We start from the raw sequence: 21,326 nt of genomic DNA on the forward strand, positions 1-21,326 counted from the left end.
CAATCATCACCATATCAGTGAGGCCTTTCCTGACCCCCTTATAGAAAATACCTCCCCCTTCTCCTTTAGTCCTTTAGTTTTCTCCCTGGTGTTTATCACCGTGTGACTTACTATAGACTTGTAAGTTTGTTATCTGTCATCCAACACCCACCAACATATAAGCAGCCTCTATGAGGTCAGGGACTTCATTTATAGCTACACCCTCAGGGCCATAATAGTGCGTGGCACACAGTAGGTACTCAGGAAATATTTGTTGAATGAATGCATTGCTGTGGCCATGGGGTGAGGTACTATGATTGACAGCCCACTCTGGAGGAAGCACGTGGGTAGAGTGGGAGGGGTTCTCCAGAGAACTTAGGGAGCATGGTGCACAAACAAGGCTGCTGGGAGAATCAGTGAGAGCTGGGACCCCCCCAGTCTTAATAGTCTGATACTTCCCACATTCGCGATTCCTCTATTCTTCACAACACCCTGGAGAGGTAGATATTATTATTCCCATTTTATAATTGATGCAACTAAGGCACAGAGAGGCTAGGCAGTATGTGAAGGCCACAGAGGGCTTCAGGAAAGGGTCCAAGGCCAAACTCATGTGTATGGACTCTGTCGCTGCATCTATTTCATCCCTATCCTACGGTGCTCACTAAACACCAAGGGGCATGGCATCCCTGGCCCTGCTTCTCGCCCTCATTTCCCAAAAGCCCCCACCAGTGTCAACCAAGTGAGAGAAGCCAGCCCCAGCCTTCCTCTGCTCCCCAGGCTCCAGGGCGGGCAATGCCAGGAAGCGTTAACAAGGAGTGTTTGTAGCAGTCACTGTCTCCAAGGAGAGGAAAGCAGAGTGGAGAGGCCGCCAGCCAGACTCCAGGCTGGCCGGTGGTGGGTGGGATGCAGCCAGCACAGCCTGTCCAGCCCTGGGGGGAGAAAGGAGTATCCTCACCTCCATCTGTCCTGGGAGGTGGCGACCTCTGAGTGGACTGGGCAGCTGGGGTGTGAGGTCGCTGCAGGGCTACCGAGTAGGAAAGCTCTGGCAGGGACTGAGGAATGGGGCGGGGGAGGGGGCAGGCCTGGCCCAGCCCAGTGGCGGCAGTGACAGTGGCTGAAGCCAGCGGCAAGTAGCAGAGCCGTCCTGGGCTCTCGGAGGACAAGGGGAACCCCTGAGTCAGGGAGAACCCAGCAGGTGGTAGGAGTGAAGACACAGCTGTGGGAGAGAGGAGACAGCTGCCCCTTCCCCGGCTGGTGGTCCAGCCATGGCCCAGCCTGGGGTTGGCAGGAGGAGGCCTGGGACCCCGAGGCCTCCGGTGAGCAGCATCCGGCCCTTTAAGTCCAGCGAGCAGTACCTGGAAGCCATGAAGGAGGACCTGGCCGAGTGGCTTCGGGATCTCTACGGGCTGGACATCGACGCGGCTAACTTCCTGCAGGCGCTGGAGACGGGCCTGGCGCTGTGCCAGCATGCCAACGCCGTCACTGAGGCCGCCCTGGCCTTCCTGGCTGAGGCACCTGCCCGAGCCCAAAGCATGCCCCTGCCCCGGGCCGGGGTTTCCTGCAATGCGGCCGCCCAGCCAGGCACCTTCCAGGCCCGGGACAACATCTCCAACTTCATCCAATGGTGCCGCAAGGAGATGGGTATCCAAGGTAAGCACCCTGGCCCCCCCCTCCCCAGACCCTTATCTTGTCAGGCGTCAATCTCCTCTCTAAGGCTCAGGCTGCATCAGGGGTCAGGAGCCACGGTCCTCCTTCCAGATTTGCCTTGGGCCAGCTCATTCCTTTTCATGCCTCAGTTTCCCAATCTCATAGGAAATCCCCAATAAATAAATGTGTTGATTGGATGATTCGAGCACCTATCTCCTTTGGGTAGAGCGTCGTGCTGGGCACCGAGCGCTAAGAGGGCTGAGAACCAGTGCCAAGAAGTTTGTGGCCCAGGGAAGAGAGACAGCTGAGAAGATGCATAAATTATAGCCCAACGTGGTAGAAGCTCAAGGAGAGGCATCTGTGCTGGGGAGACAGAGGCGGAAACAGCCACCTGATGGGCCTGGAAAGACCATATAGTGGATGGAGATTTGAGCTGAGTCTTGGAGAATAAAAAGAAGTTTGGCGGACAGGGAGTTCTAGGCAGGGGGGCACAAAGAAGGCGTGTGTTTGGGCTACAGTGGGGTGGGGAGGGGACAGGGGAGGAGGCAAGTGGATGTTAGGGAGGGGCCAGCCGTGTTTGGGCCTTCCAAGACTCTAGGACTGATATCAGGCTCCCTCATCTCCTTGGCCTTGGACCCAGCAGCGGGGATGAAGCTGGGTGCCGCACCATCCTTCAGACCAAAGGCAGTGGGGGTGTGGCAGAGGGAGGGGTCAGGCCTGGCCTACCGGCCAGTCGGTGGCAACACAATATGGAACAGGACTGGAGGGTTGATAAAGGCCAGTGTTTTATCGGGCACTTACCATGTGCCAGACATTGCCTGCAAACACATAGCTATCCCTACAACAACCCCATGAAACAGACTACTTTCCCGTTTTACAGAAGAGGAGACTGAAGCTGGGACTAGCCCAAGGTCATACGTCCGGTGGGTGGGAGCGTCAGGGTTCCAAAGCTGGCAGTCAGGCTCCAGAGCCTGTACTCACCCCAGCCTGGTTATGTGTGGGCTGGGAGTTGAGTCTGGGGTTGCCTGCTGGTTACTGGAGGTGAGAGGCGCGGATGGGAAGCAGCACAGACTGCTTCTTGCTCCTGGACCCATCCTGGCAAACAGAGCGGGGAGAAGGGCTGGTGGAGTTAGGCTCCTTCGCTTGGCTGTGTCCCCTCTTCTCCCCGCCACCCTGCCCCGCCATAAGGCAGCCACCTCGTCTTGCACTCAGTACCTGAGCAATTCTGTCCAGATCCTCCTAGGGGCTGGCTTGCCGCCAAGAACCTGAGACGCAACCCCCTATCCCCCATGCCTGCGTCCGCGCCCTGGTCCAGGATGGCCCCAGGGCTATCCCACCTGTTCCGCTTGCTTGCTCCGGGCAGGTCAGCAGGGATCTCAGGCTGCCTACCCTCCTCTCCCCTCTCCTGCCCCTGCCAGAGGTGCTGATGTTCGAGACGGATGACCTGGTGCTGCGCAAGAACGTGAAGAACGTGGTGTTGTGCCTGCTGGAGCTGGGCCGCCGGGCCCGGCGCTTCGGCGTCGCGGCGCCCAGCCTGGTGCGGCTGGAGGAGGACATCGACCAGGAACTGCGGCTGGAGCTGGCCCTGCCCCCGCCGCCGCCCGAGCCCCCCACGCGCCCGCCCTGCCACTTCCGCAACCTGGACCAGTTGGTGAGGGCTCCGGACACGCCCTCGGCCCCGCCTTCCTTCGCCCCGCCTCCCTCTCCACCTCCGAATCCGGCCCCTCTGAGCCACCCCCTTCTTCAGCCCCAGTCCCCTCCTCGACACTCTCTCACCGCGTGGTTGTTAAGTAAGTCGTGTGCACTTGGAGCCTCGATGCTCATCGTTTTCTTTATGAATCCAGCACCCTACGCCTCCCTCGTTTAAACCCCGTGGGACGGTTGTTAAGAACGCAGAACCTTTTCTGACTGCTTGGTTTAAGTCTTAGTTCCACTGCTTTGCAGCCGTGTGACTGGGCAAATTATTTGCCCTCTCTGTGCCTCAGCTCCCTTATCTGTACTGTGGGGATGTAACCGTGCCTACCTTCCACGACGGCGGTGGCTGTTAGATGAGCCAGCGCACGTGAAGCGCTCAGCCAGTGTCTGGCACAGAGGGTCCTGTCCTGGGAGTTAGCTCTGACTGTGACTAGGAATCACTTCTACCACCAAGGAATCGAGCTCAGGGAGGTTTCTTACCTTGCCCAAGGCCTATAGTGCGGTGGAGGCAGGATTCCCACCCAAACCTGTCAGGTTCCAAGGTCCACCTTAACCATCACACTCCACGGCCTCTGTTAGCTGACTCACGAGGGTGCTGGGCCATAGGTGCCACTCAAGCTCTTGTTCTCGTTGAGCCATTAAAAGCCTTCTGTACTTGCTTCTCAGCCCCCAGCCCTGACTTGGCAGAAGCCTTGGGTCTGGGGGGCAGGCAGGCCGCCCGTTGGGCTTGACCCAGCGTGCAGGGGGAGCTTGGCTACCTGGGCAGAGGGGAGGGCTGAACCCATTGCCCACTGCCCGCAGGTTCAGAGCCTGGTGAGCCGCTGCACGTGCCCGGTTCAGTTCTCCATGGTCAAGGTGTCCGAGGGGAAGTACCGCGTGGGAGACTCCAACACCCTCATCTTCATCCGGGTAAGTCCCTGGTCGGGGGTGGAGGGCCCTCTCTGGGGTCGGCAGAATCAGGTTTCCTTCCGTGGGACTTTGCCCAGGCCTGAAGGCAAGGACAGGAAATCACCATTCATCGCCAGTTATCAGGCCTTGGGGCTTTCCTTCTCTCCCTTGGAGAATTCCAGAAGATTCCTGACAAAGTTGGCAAGCATGTCCCCTCCTTCCATGAGGGCAGCCAGAACCAGAACCCCCCCCATCTGCCTCCACCTTAGTTCAGAAGGGGGTCTCCCCAGTCAGAAGTGAGGATGAAGCATACTCCCACTTTTCCACCCACAGGCTTGGTCACAGCAAGGGGCCTGAGACCCCGTTCCCCGCCCTCCCCGCCCAGTTTGTGTTCCCCGCAGGGCCCAGCCACATCAAGCCCGCGGTCCGCGGCTCACATGCCCAGCTTGGTGCCTTCTGAGCGGCAGTACAAGTCTGAACTGTGCCTCCCGCTACTCCCCACCCCCTCCACCGCGCCCCATGCCTGGCCACCTGGCCAGAAACAGTCTGCACCTGGGGGTGTGGCCAGCGGCTCAGGGGCACAGCTAAGCCTTCTTCTCCTTGGGTCGGGCCACACCTGGAGGCAGAGCCAGCTCCCTGGGCCCTCACCCAGAGCCTGAGCCAAGAGCTCTGTGAAGCAGGTGGGGATGGATTGTGGCGCCCCGTTTCCACTAAGGAAGTGGACGCCTGGAGAGGCTACGTGACCTGGAGTGGAGTCGGGCCAGGACTCCTGCGGGTCCTTTAACACACACACCACGAGGGCAAAGCCAGCGCCCCCCGTTTCTGATACAAACGTGCGCAGGCGTCAACCGCTTCCCAGCGAAGGGAGAGGAGGGAGTCGGGAGGTAGACTACACAGTGCTTGGGAGATCCCTTGTCTCGCCGAGGGGCAACTTGCTGTATGTCAGCTTGGCCTCCACCCTTGACAACATGTGCTCTCTGATGCCAGTCCTGCAGGGGACTCAGGCTGCAACATAGGCACGCTCCCAACTACACGTGTGCATGTGTACGTGGATGGGAGCAAGGGCTGAAGGCCTGCAGGCTGGTCCATGGAGAGGGGACTCCCTCACCTTGCCCTCCACCTCACCCTTGCCCCCTGCAGATCCTCCGGAACCACGTGATGGTGCGTGTGGGGGGCGGCTGGGACACACTCGGTCACTATCTGGACAAACATGACCCCTGCCGGTGCACATCCCTCTGTAAGTCCCCTGAGAGTCCCTTCCCTATGACTCCGGGTCGGGAGGCCGGAAGCAGACGCGGGAGGTAGGCCTGATCTCCAGGGGCAAGAGGTGTGCAGGGGATGGAGGAAGGAAGATACTGTAGAAGGTACAGGTGTGGGTGGCCTCTCAGTTCTAGGCGGAAAGCGGGCCAGCCACGGTGCAGTACCAACTTGAGCCACAAGGTGGCGCCAAATACACAGAGAATCAGCATTTGGTCATGAGGGCATGTGGGCAGGGCTTAGGTCTGGCTCTGATGGAGGCGCCAAGCATGATTTGGAAGGTCTTTAGTCTTCCCGTAACGTCCATCAGCACCTCAAGCCACCCCAAATAAGCATGCAATCTAAGCTAAAGACGTGGACTTGCAGCTTTAAACAAGTCCCCCAGCCAGGCCCTCTGACCAGATTTCATCCCCTAACCCCTCCCTTGAGGAAATTCTGGTGCTGTCACTGTCACAGTAGGTCCCACTGTCTCTAATGCGGGATTCAGGGTGTGGGACAGCTGGGGGAGGGAACGGTGGACCCCATCAGCAGGAGTTTAACCCTTTCCTCCTCTCCTGTCTCTGGGGGGCTGTGTTGGTAGCACACAAGACGGGCAGCTTCCTGAAGCCCCCTGTCCCACTGGTGCAGCATGAAGTGAGGGTGGACGATGGGCCCTCACAGCCCCAGCCTACGATGACCATCAGCCGCTCCCAGAGCCCCCTGCCCTCCGTGGACTGGACGACATATACCTCTTCGGGTCGAAAGCAGAGGCCCCCTGCCGCCTCCTCCCCTACACCCCACCGTGAACGGAGAGCAGGAGCAGGGATCCTCAGAGAGACAGCACCATTCCCGAGGTACTGGGGAGGGACAGGGCAGGGCCTCTTCCTGCTTTGGAGTCTACATTCTCAGAGGCCACCCCACCCCAAGATAAGGGGAGCAGGTCTCCCAGCAGTGCCCCTATCCCAGCAAGACCTCAGGTGTTCAGAACCAAAAAACACCCAGTACCTTTAGGATCATCTAGTTAACTTCATACACCCTCCCATTTCACAGATGAGGAGGCTGAGGCCCATAAAGGGAACAGATTTACCCACGGTCCCTCTGCCATTTCATGGTAGAGCAGAAACTAAGACCCTCCCCACCCAAGACTGGTGACCTGTAGCTGTGGGATCTGAAGCAACCTGGGGTCCAGACCAGGCTGCTTTCTATCTGCTACACAAGGAATGGGGGAGGACACACTTAAGCAGTATCTGCTGTAAGGAAGAGTCTCTGGCAGGCACGGGGGAGAGAGAGCATCTGCTTCCTTCAACATGAAGTCTGACCCCCTGGGAGTTCTGGCTGGGGAAAGGCCATCCCTTCGCAGAGCCAGGGGACTGGGAGCCAGGGGACTGGATCAGATAGCCCTGCCGATAACCTATGATTCTCCCTTTCAGGTGCCAGGAGAAGTCACTCGCCCTGTGTCGGAGGCAGCTGCCAGATGGGGACAGCCCCCCGAGCCCCCAGTCCTCACCTACTCCCAGGGGCCAAGGCACACAGTGCACCTCCTCAGGGAAGAGGGAGGACAGCTACCCCCCTGAACTCCCCAGGAGAAGGACTCCCACATCTTGGGTTCATGAGGAGACAGACAGCTGGGGAACTCGTGCCAGGACCCCCATCCCCCAGGGACTCCAAGCCCCTGAGGCCACTACCACAGGGACACCAGCAGGAGGAGCATCTCCCCTGCCTTGTTCCTCCAGCCCAGCCAAGCCTGTGGGCCCCAGGCCACCCCCCGGGGATGAGGCCGAGGGTGCCTCCTCCCAGCTTAGGGAGACAGCATCTGTCCATTCTCCATCCCCTGTTAAAGGACCCACCAAGATCCTGGTCCGGTTGCCCCCAGCTTGCCCCCCGACTCTGGGAAGAAGCTTTCCAGGGACTGCAAGTGGAGGTCCCAGGACAGAACTGGGGAGAGGGCCCATTCCATTAAGGGCCGTCACTGGGGACCTGTCTGGGTCCAGACCTGGGGACTGCTCTGTGGAAGAGAGGCAAGAGGACCAGAAGCTGGATGTCCAGGTGACAGCAGAGGCCGGAGAGCCCTGGGGCCTGGGCCCACAGCACCAGGAGGGGAGGTGCACTCCCCTGCCCTCGGGTGGGATCAAGGAGCAAGCCATCCACCACAGCCTTGGGGAGCAGCTTTTGGCCAGCATGAAGCTGCTAGAGGTGGCCGCTGTCTGCCCCCAGGGCGCAGCGTCTGGAGTCGTTCCTCGCAGTGGAGTCTACGTGCCCAGCCTGGGTGGGCGGTGGCCTGAGCCTGGGGGTCCTTATGACAAAGTCATCCAAGAACTGGCTCAGGGCCCCCCACCCCTCCTTAAGGTGGACCTGGGAGCCTGGAAGGCAGCCCCTACAGGCTGCCCTAAGCCGGCTGTAAGTGCAGGCCCAGGAAGCCCAAAACGGAAACTGGGAGCCGAAGAGAGTGGGCTGAGGACGAAAGCAAGCCCAAGTGCCAAGGGTGCCGGGACAACGAAGGTCCCGGCTCAAAGGGGGCAGGACTGCTCAGCCCCTGCTGTGTCTGCCACCCCAGAGTCCTCCACACCTTCGCCCTCCGCCCCCAGTTCTGATAAAGCCAAGGCATGTCCAGGCAAGGGCAAGAGAACACTCCGGAAGCCCCGGAGAGTCCCATCCATCTACAAGCTGAAGCTCAGGCACAGGATTCGGCCCCGGAGAGACCACAGGCCCGAGAAGCAGCCTTCACGAATTCCCAAGCCGTTGACCTGCCTCCACCTGGGTCCAGCCAAGGCACCCCCCAGGGGCAGGCTGGTGAGAGCAGTGCTGGGCAGCAATGGAGGGAAGGCAGCCCTGGGGGCTGGAGCCTCGGCGGGGGAGAAGGAGGAGGGAGAGGAGAGGAAGGGGCCAGCTGCACCCCTGGAGAGCAGCTCCCCGCCTTTGGAGGGCCAGGGGCCTCAGCAGCTTGATCAAGCCCCCGCCTCACCTGAGGAGGAGTCTTGGGTGTGAGAAGGCGCTTCTCTTCCCCCCCCCGCCCCCCAGCCTGTGGGTATAGAGGAGGAGGGAAGTGAAAAGATGCCCGTGTATTCGTTGCATTCCCAACTGCAGGAACAGAAAGGAAGGTCCCTCACCTCAATACAGGGCCTTGGCCAGGAGAGTTCAGAAGACAAACAGAGACGCCATCTGGTCGGTTGAGCAGGAGGGCAACCCGTGAGTCCCAGTCCAATTCCAGGGTGGTAGGGCTACTGTCTCCCAGAACAGCTCCCCAAATTCCTGTGCTCTGTCCTCCGGCCATGCCCATTTCCACAGCTCTTATAAGTTATTAAACATGAGTGGGTCTGTCCCTGAGCCCCCAGCTCTTGAGTCCTTCACTCTACCACGGTGCAGGAAGGTGTGGCAGCATTTTCCCGCCGGAGGGGAGGAGGGGGAGGGAGCTGGGGTGAGAGAGGTTTCCCCTCTGCAGCCCCAGCCGACCTTGCCAGACAGCCCTTCTCTCCTGGAAGAGGCTGCTGCCTCAGCATCACGGACAGGGACAAGGTCGCCCCACACGGGCTCCTGCAGGACTTCAAAACTTTGCTCTGGGGGCTGGGAACTGAGATCACCGAGTCAAGAGGGATGGCTGAGAGCATTCCTTAACACATCGACACGCCTGGAGTTATGATGGGTGTGGGCCAGCCGGGGGGGGGGGGGGGGGGGGCGGTGCTGCAGAGCCTCGGCCATGAGTGGGAGGAAGACACAAAGGCAGAAGCTGGGATTGTGTCCACTTCTGAAAGTCTTCCCAAGAAAGTGGCAGAGGGAGATGTTATGCTTCTCTTCTGAATGGTTTTGATCACCTGGCGGGGTAGGTGGAGAGGAGATGAGTCCCCAGCTCTCTCCCCTTCCCTTCATTCTCCTGGTGGGCCTGGGCTTTAGGACTCAGGCCACCTCATCGCCCAGACTGTCTGTCCCTCCAGAGCTCAGCAGGCAGAAACCCTGCAGGGAGTCCCTTCCTTCCCACGGCAGGAACTGAGCCAACACCTTCGTACAGAAACGAGGGAAAACACTCCCTGATTTTTAATCTGACTTCTGATCACAGCGCAGTGGGCGTCACACACACTTCCAGACCCTGTGGTGGGAAACCCTGGGGAAGGGAGGGCAGGGTGAAGGACAGACACTCAGAACGGGGGCGGAAGGAATCAAAATCAAAGATCTGGGGTGAAGTGGGGGTGAGAGGGTGGGTGAAGGGGGCCAGCCAGGCAATACATTCCAACGGCTCCCACAGGGGGCAGCCAGAGGCCTGGGTCCCTCACTCTCACCTCAGGTGCCTCAGAGCTGGGGGGTGACAGTGATGGGGCAGGTGAGATGCTGTCACCACTCACCCCATCCCCCTGGTGAGTCAGGGGGCAGCCCCTCTTCCTTACCCTCCCAGCCACTCCAAGGTGTGGGGGGGAGGGGAGCCACCTCCTCTGCTTCAGGGGGAGGCTCAGAGAGGGCGGGTCACTTGCCCAAAGTCATGCAGCACAGCAGGGACCAGAACCCCAAAATACTGGACTGCCCAAGGTCAGGGCAGTCACTGTCGGGCTGCGTCACCCGCAGTGAGCGGAGTGGGAATCACCTGGGGAAGCAGAAGAGAACATCGAAGCTTCCCTCTCACGCGGGATCTGGATGAGAAGTTTGCCACCCATGACGCCTCCCCCAGACTCCTCTCCATCACCACCCCGAGCTACCTGGTTTCCTGGTCTATACGCCACAGCTTGGCTACATCGAGGCTAGGCTCTTCTCTCCGTCTCTCTTCTAACAAGGGACCTCGCTATCCTCCCACCAGAGAAGGGCTGAGGGCTCAGCCTCAGGGAGAACTTGGCTAGGCGGCCGGGGACTCGCACCATTTCTCCCGCCCTCCAAATCCCCCAGTAATCCCGCAGGTCACTCCTAGTATCTTCATTACTTTTGTTATTTCTAAATCGGTACAAAACTGACAGTGATCAGCTCCGGTGACAAGAGGTAGAAACTGGCCAGGCAGCCGGAGAAAATGGGGCGGAGTGAGTCAAGGCATGGGGCCAACTGGTGTCGGGACGAGGGGGCGTCAGATCCTGAGGGCCTCCATCCAGGGGTGGGGATGCCGGTATATCTCCCCCAAGCATAGGGGTTCCCATAATTCTTTTCCCGGCTCTGCCCCTCCCCTGATTAATCGGGGTAATCTGAGATTCAAGGCGGGCAAGGTCTGGGGCAGTCAGCTTGGGGTCAGATGGGGAGAAAAAGTCTTCCCTGGCACGACCTGACTGCCTCCCTCCACACCCCGCCCACCACCAGACACCCCCACTCCCCCCCAAACATCCTCCAGTTTGGCAGACCACTGGACGCTGGCATCATGGAAATAAATCTATCATTTGTGGGCAATCCCTCTCCACACTCGGTCAAGAAAAAAATGTTGAACCCAGGGGGTGATCTGACTTTAGGGTCAGGAAGTGGGAGAGGGGCACCCGGCAGGGACGGACCATCGAGTTAAGGCTGGAAGGTAGCTTGTTGCGTCTATTGGGGCTGTTGGGCAGGGAGGTCTCCCTGGAAGCAGGGGGAGCTCTGCCTCCTCCCCCTGACTGATCCAGGACTTCAACCCTCGGACCCCGGTTGTGGTCCCTGGGCCACCCGCATCGCCCCGCCCCGTGCCGGTGGGGCTGACGGTCAGAAGGCTGGCCTCACGAAGAGGTGCTGCCGGGACCTGCGACAGGGGGTGGATAAAATGAGAGCCCTGTGAACGAAGCTGGAGGTGGCGAGGGTGGGTAAGACAGCTGAGGACCAACTGACGCTTGGGCAGACAGACAGACACGGGAGAAGAAGACGCGGAACAATGACAGCCACACTCTCTGGAGGTGACGGGTGCGGGCCCGGTCAACAATGCACCTCTCCACCCCCGCCCTCCGTGTCACGCGCTCACCCCCAACCCCCAGGGGCGACGGCGCTCCTAGGGGCCCGGCCGCGGTCTGCACGAACTACAGCACTAAAGGCGGCCGTCCCAGGAAGACAGACTGGGGAGAGGGGGGAGGACGGGGCAGCTAAGGGGAAGCTCCCTCTCGCCCTCCGCCTCTCCCGGGGAGGGCGCGGCTGCGGGGGCGGTCCAGGAGTTCTCTTCCTGCCCCTCCCCGCCCAGGCCTGCCGGGGCTGCGGCCCGTGGGGCGCGGCGTCACATGATGGCGCAGCGGTTGCGTCGCAGCGCGCCCTGGAAGCGCAGGGCGGCGTGCACGTGCTTGCAGCGTGCGCAGCCGACGCTCTTGAGCAGCTCGCTGAAGAGCAGCAGGATGTGCCAGTTGTACTTGGCCGAGCACTCCACGTAGCCGCACTTCCAGGTCTTGCGCACCAGATGTGACACGTTCCAGCGCGGGATCACGCGTCCGCGCTGCAGGTCCCTCTTGTTGCCCACGATGATGATGGGCGTCTCCGAGGTGCCGATCACCCTGCTGGGCGAGGTGGGAATCTCAGAACCCCACAGTCTAGTCTCACAACCTCCCCCCCGCCCCGGACTTCAAGAAGGGCGGGCTGTGCCTGGTCAATACTACTACTACCATCCATCTGTTCCAGGCGCAGCGCTGTAACTGACGCAACTGATGCAAAAGGTGGGTGTTAATGTTCTCCCCATTGTACAGATGAGGAACCTGAGCCTGGCTTAAAGTCATGCGGCTGAGGCGCCCTGGAAGTCTCCTTCCCCTAGCCTCTGCTCTTTACTGCACTAGACTAGCCACCCCATGGTAAGCGTCCCCAAATGAGTTAACAGAAACGGGGACGGCAAAATGTCGTGAGTGTGTGTTTGAGTATGTGTGGGAACCAGAGGCACGTGATCTGTTTCCCTCCCACTGCACCCTTTTCACGGGAAGTGGCCAGCACAGGGGCATCCACTGAGGTGGCAGTGGAGTGTATCCTGGCCCCTCACCTCGTCTCTAGGATCTGCTGGCGGATGGTCTTGACGTACTCAAAGCTGTCAAAGCAGCAGATGTCGTAGACCAGGATGTAGGCGTGGACGCTCCGGAGTCCCCTGCAGCAGGCGTCTGCCCACTCCTGCAACACCCCCAGCCAGCACCAAGGTCAGAGCAGCCATAAGGGCTCCCCGTGCCCCCAGCCACCTCCCGCCATACACAGCACTCTCACCTGCCACTGCACCCTAAGCCTTGCACACTCGCCGATCCCCAGGAGGCCAGGCCCAGGGCACAACGGCAGAGCTCAGGTGTGGCTTCCCCACCTCCAAGCCAGGATGGGGCAGGGCCGCTGTCTGTCCTGTGCACTCCTGGAGCTGAGATCTGCCTTGTCCCATTTTGTCCCCCAATCCATCCATCCAGTCCTTTGTTCGATTACATTTATTAAGCGCCTCTACGAGCCCAGCCCTGAGCTAGTTGTTGGACCTGTTGAAATCCTCTCTATCTTCCCAGGCCTCAGCTCAGATGCCTCTTCCTCCTCTAAGAAGCCTTCCCGCAAGCAGGGGACTATTCCCTTCATCTTCTGTGTTCTAAGAACAGTTCAATTATACCTTGGTCAGAGCTGTTTCCATTCCCAGGTCCCCACTTCTGCTGTGAGCTCCTGAGAGGACCAGAGTCCAGCCTTCCTCATTTTTACATACCTCCTCCTCCTAGGCTCTTTAATTGCACTACCTAGGCTGGTGAACTCTCCACGGTCCTGGATCCCACCTGGTCCGTGCTGGGATCAACCCAATTCCTGCCTGTAACACAGCCCTTAGATTGCTACCTGAGGTACCCCTTCTGTTTGCTTCACTCTGCCCTCAAAGTTGAGAAGAAGAGGCCTGAGGAGAAAAAGGTTGAGACTGGATGCCTAATGGGGGCTGATGTAGAGCAGGGCCCCAGGGCAGCTCCAGGGAGATGGAACTTCCTGAATGCCAGTGGCAAATTCTCTGGGAAGGGCCCGGGCTCAAGCTGAACAGGCCCCAGGCAAACCTGAGTGCACCAAAGAGAAGATTGCTTAAGAGATGAGTTAGCTAATTAACCTGCCAGCAGATGAGAATTGCAAGGGCAGCGGCAGAAAGCAGCCAGAGTGTGGAAAGACGGGCCTCCCAGGACAAGGGGAACTAGGGTTTTCTCTAGGAACTAGAGCCCCGGCAAAAGACTAGAGGGAGAGGCAGGCATATCTCCTGTGCCAGCTTAGGAGCTGAATTGGGGTAGGGATCAGGCATGGAGGACTACAGCTGGTTCTACACTGCAGAGAAGGATTAAAAGGGGAAAGACTTGGGCCACAGTGGTGGAGCGTTAAGTCCGACTCCAGAAAAGCACTTCCCGATTCAAAGGCTTCGAAGCTGCTGCAGTGGATTTCTCCAGGGAGATGATGTGGCATCTTTCCTTTGTGCTGAGTTTTAACTTTGGTGCAGGGGGAAGATGCTGAGGACAAATCTAAAATCATAGAAAACCATGAACTGGTTTCTCAGGCCAGGAAAGACTGTATTGCACTGGACACAGGACCTCTGGGAGCTTGGGGCCCCAGAGCGTACGCTGTTCCTCCTCCATTCCATGCATGGAGCGGAGATCAGCAGGAGTGGGAGGGATGGGGAAATAGGCAGAGAGGCTCCCATATTCCTCCAGCTCTCTGCTGGGGAGAGGGAACAGCTGCCAGCCTTCGAGGGGGACAGCCCCACCTCTCTCCCAACATGCTACCTCCTCAAGGGGGCCTCCAGGCTGCCTCCCACCCACTCCTCTCTGGGGGCTCCTAAAAGGGAGAGAAAGAAGGCTCCCGATTGGCTGGGTTGCCCCTTTACCCCTGATTGAAGGGAGGGAGTAAGAAAGCTCAGCTTGCCTTCCAGCTAGCTCCATGCAGCATTCCAGATGGTAAAAGACCATCTTGGAGCTGTATCAAGACAGAGAAGGAGCAATGGAAACTGAGTCCAGTTCCGAGGACACAGGAGCTGAGGGAGCCTCAGCCACCTGGGTGCCAACCATGCATTTGCTGCTTGTTCCTTGGGTGGGTTGCACACGCCCTCTAACATTAGCTTCCTTCTCTGATAGGAGGAGAGAGGCTGCAGAAGCAAGAGCTGAGACGACCCTAGAAACGCCGCTCTCCTGGGCTGGATCTCATCTGGCTTTGGGGAAGAATGTATTCTTATTTTCAGACAGTAACCAGTGGGATTCTACTATTTGATCTTTGGGGCATGCAGGATCCTGTCTCAGCATTTCTTTGCCCAAAGTCCCTTTCTTGTGCTTCAGGGGTGACGTCTTGGACATCCTTGTAGAGTCCAAAACTCAGGGTCAATCAGGAAGAAAAGGCCAATGATCCAACAGGAAGATGGGCAAAGGCATTAATAGTTTTCAGAAAAAGAAAGGCAAAGGCCCTCAAACATATGAAAAGATGCTCGACTTCACTCATAAGCAGAGATGTAAATAAAAAGTACACTGAGATTATCCTATCTCATCTATCAGACTGTCAAAAATCCAAAAGTTTGACAATACACTCTGATGGCTTTAGGGAAACAAGCACTCATGTAACATCCCTCACAGGAGCACAAACTATGCACCTTAATGGAGGGGTGTGTGGAATCTGGCACCTTCCAAACTCCAGTTGCATTTATCCTTTGACCTAGCAATGCCATTTCCAGAAATCGATCCCACAGATATGCCTTCCTGTGTACAAAATGACTATTACAAGGCTATTCACTGTGGCATTGTTTTGAAGCAAAAGTTTGGAAACAACCCACTTGTCCAACAAGAGGGGACTTCATAGTACATCTTTCCAATGGAATACAGTGTAGCCATGAAAAAAGAATGAAGACCTCTAGATACTGACATGGAAAGACCTACAGGTTAAAATGTCAAGCCAAATAAACAAAGAAAAAACCCAAACAAACAAACAAAAGGTGCAGACAGTTTTGTTTTTGTTTTTGTTTTTAATGCAAGAAGGGAAGTGGAATAAGAATACATTTTCTTATTTAGGTAAAGAAAAACTGGAAGTGTGAATAAAAAAACCAATGAGAATGGCTATAGAATGGGACAAGAACTGGGGTAAAGGGAGCAGGGGTGGGACTGAGATTTCTTTGGGTGTACTTTTTGTTTGTTTGTTTTAACAAAATTTGGGCTTTTAAATTGTATCTTCCCGATTCCAAAACCGAAATTACAATTTAAACACACAACAAAATGTGAAAAATAAACCCAGCTCAATGCACAGGACCAGAGCGGGATCTGAGCATCCACTCAGGCTACCGTTAGTCTCCTCTGGAGGAGAAATAGAACACCTGACCTTGGACCCACTGCCCTGACCTCACTGTTTCCAAGGTGTGATGTGTGGATCAGGCTTTTGTCTTTGGTGCTGATGCTCCCACACCTAGGATGGGAGAGACAGGTGTCCCCGAGGTTGGGCGAAGGTCCTCGTGCCCGGAGTTGCTGACACAGTGCTGAGCCTGAGCCCTTCCCCAGCCCCCAGCTCCACCCGAGAGATTGCTCTATTTGCACAGTTACAACTGGCCAAGCGGTGGCCCGTGCCCTCCGGGCCTCCACCGTGCCTAGCCTTCCTGGAGCAACTCTGCGCTCTGGTCAGGGGCTTCTTTGGTGAGCCAACATGTCTAGGGCTCAGCTTCCCCCTGCACCCGACTCCCGCTCAAGCCAGAGGTAGAGAGCAGGAAGAAGGACCCGGTCCTGCAGGCTGGACCCTGTAAGCCAGGGCACTGGGGGCATCTGAATCCAACCCCTGCAGGAAAGGCCGCCCCGAGGGCCAGTCCTGAGGTCAGGGGACAAAGCATCACTTAAGAGAAAAGGCCCTTGGGCAAGAGATCTGATTGGGGTCTCCAGTCTCTGAGAACACACCTTTCCCAGGTCCCAGCCTTTTCTTCTGTTGTCCCTTCTACAGATGACATGGGTCTGAGGCCATGGGAGGCAGCGCCCAGAATATTAACAGGCATCCGGCGCTCTATGCCTTTCTCTTCACTGACCCTTACCTGCCCAGATCCTACCTAGCTGAGACATCACCTCCTGTGACCCCCACCCTCACACACCTTCGTGGGGCAGATGCCCCTTCAGGGCTGTCTTAGTTCCCGCATCCCCTGCAATCATGACACTCATGGAACTACGTAATAGCTGACTGTTTGTCTTCTCACCAGGCTATGAGTTCCTCGAGAGCAAACTGCTCTGTCTTGAGCACCATTCTATCCCAGTGCCCACCACAGGGCCTGGTACACATCAGACGTTCGTCAAATATTTGTTGAATAAACCAGTGCACAAATGAATGGATTCCTGGCACGGCTCTAAGTAGGGCGGCCCGTGGTGCAGCGCGGAGTTCTCAAAGCCAGCAATAGGGCCGGAGCCAGGAGAGGGTTGGGGTCCAGGCTGTCCTCCACCCTGTCCCCCACCCCCACCCCCCTACCTGCAGCGTATTGACAGGGAAGGCGCTGATGGGCGGGAAGTCGAGGATCTGGAGGTCGTGCACGTGGCCGTTCATGACGACAGCAGGCAGGTAGAGGCGGCGGGCGGTGGTGGGCACGCAGACCTCGCTGAACTCGTTGTACAGGAACTGGCGCACGATGGCACTCTTGCCCACGCCTCGCGCCCCCAGCACGGCCACCCGGTAGGTGGAGACCATGCCTCCCGCCCCGCTCCGCCACCTCGTCCTCGCCGCTGCCTGGGGCTCCCCCGGGCTGCATATTCCAGGGGCTGGGGGCTCAGCCACCGTCAGGACCAATCATCGCTGCCCCTGCTCGCCCTGGGCCCTCTGCGGCCTCCACCTGGACTGTGGAAACAAGAGGTGGGCTCGGTGGGGCTGGCTTCTCCTTGGACAGATCCTGTACTTTTCTACCTTGGGGACTGTCACTGGAGCTGTTACTACTGCCACTTGGGATGCCTTCCCTTCCCCAGAGCCCCTATCCCATCTATCCAGAACCTCCCCATCCTTCCTTCTCCATTCTCCCTGCCGTCCATCCCATCAGTGGGAATCAATCTTTCTTGACTTGTATTATGACCTGACTTTTGGCCGGTCTGACTCCCAGACCCAGGCAGGCCACAGAGCGGAGTGGAAAGAGCACTAGACTTGGCTTCAAGTCCCAGCCTTCCCACTGAGCCCGGGGCAAGACAGCAACGCCTCGCAGCCTTGGTCTCCTGGTCCTCAGGAGTGAGACCAGGCCAGTGCGTCTCCGTGGAGGCAGTCCTGGCATTTTGTGGAGAGAGAATTCTTTATCGAGCAGGGCATTTCACATCCCCAGCTGCCTGGAGGTACTTGCCAGCAGCAGCCTCTAGTGACCATGATGACCCAAAATGCGCTCCCCCCACCTTCCCAAGCACCCCCTGCTGAGAATCCCTGGATTGGCCGATGACCTTGGCTCTGTGGAGCGTGACACCTGTGGAGCAGTTACTCTAAGTCAGCATGCCCACGTGGTTATCCTTAGTCGATACAGTATCCCCAGGTAATAGGTATTCCCACTTTGGAGAGAAGACCCAGAGGGAGGGAGACACGAGCCCAGGCACACAGCTGGGAAAGGCGGGCTACTCCTTTCTACAATGTTGCATTACTTCAGCTTCCAAGTTTAGGGATTCTAGCTGGCGTAGGCCACAGGCCAAGGGCTGGGTCTGATTATCTGGCAACCCCCTGAGCTCAGAGGACCTGGCATGCAGCAGGTGCCCGGGAAAGGGCTGCTACAGGATTGAACCTTGACATGGATTCGTTAGCTCATTCTTGCTCAGTTTCAATGACTTTAGAGCATGGGTATAAATCCAGCTCTGATGTTTCCTGGCTGTGGATCTGAGCCACATTCTGCACACTTACAAAGAAGGATCATTAGCCTCTACTCCTGAGATAATCCAAGTAAGCCTCTTAGCCAGGTGCCTTCTCTTTCTGTTGAGGATGGTGACCAGGGAGGCTGGTACATGCCTGAGACCTCCTGTTTGGGGACTATTCCCAGGAGGGTGACACCAGTGCCTGCTAAATGGGTCCAAGGCAGATGGGTTCGCTGGGTTTGGATGGGGCCATGCTTTCCAGCACATATGCATGTTTTCTCTGTGGATGCATGCCCTTTCCACATATGCACAGCTCACAGCACAATGTCCCTCAGTCCAGTCCGTCCTGGTTCACAGGACCCAATCCACAGGGCATGTGCACATACAGCATAGTAAACCAATGGCAGGATCTGGAGTGAGGTCCACCAGCATTGGATTCTCCGCTCTGCCACTCACCTAAAGTGGGATCTTCGGCAAGGAACGTCCTAGGGTGTTGTGAGGCCATAGGGTGTTGTGAGGCCGCAGTAGGTGTTCAATAAACAGTGGCCATTGTTATGCACAGGGGTCCTTCACTCATCGATCACAATGGGACCTCCTAGCCATCCCAGATGGGTCACTCTGCACTACTGCACTGTTGCTCACGTACATGTAGTGTGTGTGTGTGTGTGTGCAATTCTCCCCATTTTATTGAAGGTAAAAACAAAACCAAAAAAACCCCCACAGATTTAGGGATGTGAAGACCACATAGCCAGTTGAGCTGTCAACTAAGACTAGGACTCTCATCTCCTTCTTGTCCCATGCAGTGTCCCTTCCCAACAAGTGCTTCTCTATTTCTGTGAGCTCCCAACTGGGGGAAGTACCAGCCCCTCCTCCCCATAAATCCCTCCAGGGCCCTGGGCTTCTCAGGCATCCCTGGACACTGTCAGCATGGCAGAGAGCCTCAGCTGGGTTAATTACATAACCAGCACAAGCAGGTGGGGAGGGGGCACCTTAGGGGAGGAAGAGAAGGCAAAGAATGCCAGAAGTGTCCCAGCCTCCCCCTGGGTGTGGCAACTTAGAGGGATCTAGGATGTAGCCTACCTGCAGATTCTCCTGGATAACCCATTCCCTGCCCTGAAATCAACCCTTTCTGGGGGAATAGCTGGGAAATAAAAGCGGGGCACAGCGCTAGAGCCAGGGAGGGGGTGCCAGAGAGGCCCCTAGGCTGGGGACAGCCTCCTGGAAGTCACCAGGCCCTGACTCAGAGGTGACTGGTGTCCCCTCCCGCTTCCCAGGCGGGGGTCCTGGGTCTAAGTGTTTGTTAATGCAACATCCCCAGCTGGGTGGGGGTGGAAGAGGGCTGTCCGGAGAGGCAGGGCCCAGGCCCCTGAGCCTCCCTCCCCAAGGCCTGTGCTCTGCAGTGAGTCTGCAGACAGCGCCCGGGGACATACACTGGGGCCAAAGCCTGCTTCTGGTTCCTCTTCCCTGGACCTGGACGCCTGAGTCCCAGCCCCAGACTGAGGGCGGGGGCTTTGCAGGTCCCGTGGGCCGAGTCACACGTCTGCCCGCTGTCTGTCCCCATCACATTCATGTGGGAGTGGGTGGGTGCGGGCGTCGGAGGATGCTGAGCTCCCTATGACCTGATTGGTGGGAGTTCTGGGTGAGGGGGATGCCGGAGCCCAGCCTGCTCTCCGCCTCCAGCACCTCGCAGGCAACCCCCCTCACCACCCCGCCAGCACCAGCTCTCACGTGGCCGCCCCGCGCCGCTTCCCCGCCAGTCCGCCGGCCCCCACCTCCCTCCTCGCCCCCGTCGCGCCCCCCCATTCCCCCACCGACCCACCCCGGCCCCGGCCCGCCCGCTCGCCCAGCCTCCCGCCGCTTACCCGGGGCCGTCCTAGCTACCCCCAGCCCGAGCCGGCCGGCCGGTGGGGCCGCGCTCCCCCCGGGCTCCGGTGCTGCCCCCCGGCTCCCCGGCCCGGGGGGAGAGAGGTGGGAGCGCCCCCGGCTGCGCAGTCTGGGCGGGCTCAGGGCGGGCGCGGGGGGAGCAGGTGCTGGCCGCCGAGTGGGTAGGACACCTCCAGCCCGGTTCTCCCTCCGGAGCGCGCCGCCCGCTCGCGCTGGGAGGAGGAGGAGGCGGGAGCGGGGCGGGGGGCGGGGGGCGGGGGGGGGCGTGCCCCGCTGGCGTTCTGCTGGGTCCCTGAGCCTGCCATATTCACTTGGGAAGCCCTGGACAAATTCTTTAATCCCGAGCCTCGACCTTCACCCCTCCCGACTCTCCCTGCGGTATTTTTAGCTCTAACCTGGAGGGCTGGGAGAAAGGGACCGGAGAGGCCCTAAAGCCTTTGGCTTCACTCCATATCCCACCCCCGCCACACACCCCAGGTTCCCTCTCTAGGTCTCTTCTGACCCTTCCCAGTTCAGTCATTGGACGGTCGCCCACTGTGTGCCTCGCACCGTGTGCTAGAGAGGCATCCAGACTCCTCTCCGCCACCGCACCGGAGGACTGCGAAGGGCGGTCATTTTCACCCCTCACTGCAGCAGGGAAAGAAGAGCAGAGCAGGCTGGCAAAGCAAAGCTCATCCCAGGCCAACGAATGACCTCCATCCCCTGAAACGACTGCTCCCCTCCCCTCTCCTCTCCAGAGGGGGTGATGCCAGCATTTGCCAGGGGAGAGGGCAGAATCGCCCGTGTATTTACTCTAAAACAGTCGTGGTCAGTGTCATTCCTCACGGGTAGCTAACATTTAATGAGTATGCGCCAGGCCATGTGCTCTCAGCTTTGCCTGCATCTTCAGAGTTAACGCTCACAATACTATGAGGTAGATTCTGTTTCCCTCGTTTTACAGATGAGATAGTTGAGGCTGAGAGAGGTTGAGTGACTGGTCTTACTGAAGTGTAAAATGCGGAAGACAAAAATCGGGAGTCTCTAGAGGGGCAGCCACTGACGAACTTGGCCAGGGGCCCACAGTTCATCAGGGAGGCCAGAAGCACCCACGTGGCGCGAATATGTGATGTGTGCAGAGTCAAGGTTCTGGGGAAGGGTAGAGGGAGCAGGCCAACTAGGGAGAGGAGTCAGTGGAGGCTTCGGAGGAGGCAACTTTCAAGGAAGAAACCTTGAAAGAAGTGGATTTCGGGTGCCAGGGTCGGGGAGGGTGTGGAAGAGGAGGGTTCAGATGAGAGAAGTTGGGAGCAATTACAGGGGTTTGAGAAGGGGGTCCAGGACAGAGACAGGCATGGCAATGGGGGCGGGGGGCTGGAAGCACAGGGA

At 58.3% G+C, this 21,326-nt stretch overlaps 2 protein-coding genes across 3 annotated transcripts; one reads left to right on the forward strand and one right to left on the reverse strand.

Annotated features, from left to right (window-relative positions):
* Positions 1-1,244: 1,244 nt before the first annotated feature.
* GAS2L2 (growth arrest specific 2 like 2) lies at positions 1,245-8,430 on the forward strand (the record flags this gene model as incomplete). The annotated part of the gene is made up of 6 exons (XM_079904739.1): positions 1,245-1,629; positions 3,045-3,277; positions 4,123-4,230; positions 5,350-5,446; positions 6,047-6,299; positions 6,876-8,430. The coding sequence occupies 6 exons, from the start codon at positions 1,245-1,247 to the stop codon at positions 8,428-8,430; spliced, it is 2,631 nt and encodes an 876-aa protein (XP_079760865.1).
* A 2,647-nt stretch (positions 8,431-11,077) lies between these two features.
* On the reverse strand, positions 11,078-20,212 carry RASL10B (RAS like family 10 member B). Of its 2 annotated transcripts, none has more exons than XM_079905497.1 (4): positions 19,943-20,212; positions 16,738-17,100; positions 12,323-12,447; positions 11,078-11,849 (listed from the first exon to the last, which is right to left on the reverse strand). In XM_079905497.1, exons 2-4 carry the CDS (start codon positions 16,951-16,953, stop codon positions 11,579-11,581), a joined length of 612 nt encoding a protein of 203 aa, XP_079761623.1. In that variant the 5' UTR covers positions 16,954-17,100; positions 19,943-20,212; the 3' UTR covers positions 11,078-11,578. The 2 variants fall into 2 exon arrangements, with proteins under 2 accessions (XP_079761623.1, XP_079761622.1); XM_079905496.1 differs by having other exon boundaries at positions 11,078-11,852.
* Positions 20,213-21,326: the final 1,114 nt, after the last annotated feature.

The sequence above is a fragment of the Stenella coeruleoalba genome, assembly GCF_951394435.1.
Source record: "Stenella coeruleoalba genome assembly, chromosome: 19".
Classification (NCBI taxonomy): Eukaryota; Metazoa; Chordata; class Mammalia; order Artiodactyla; family Delphinidae; genus Stenella; species Stenella coeruleoalba.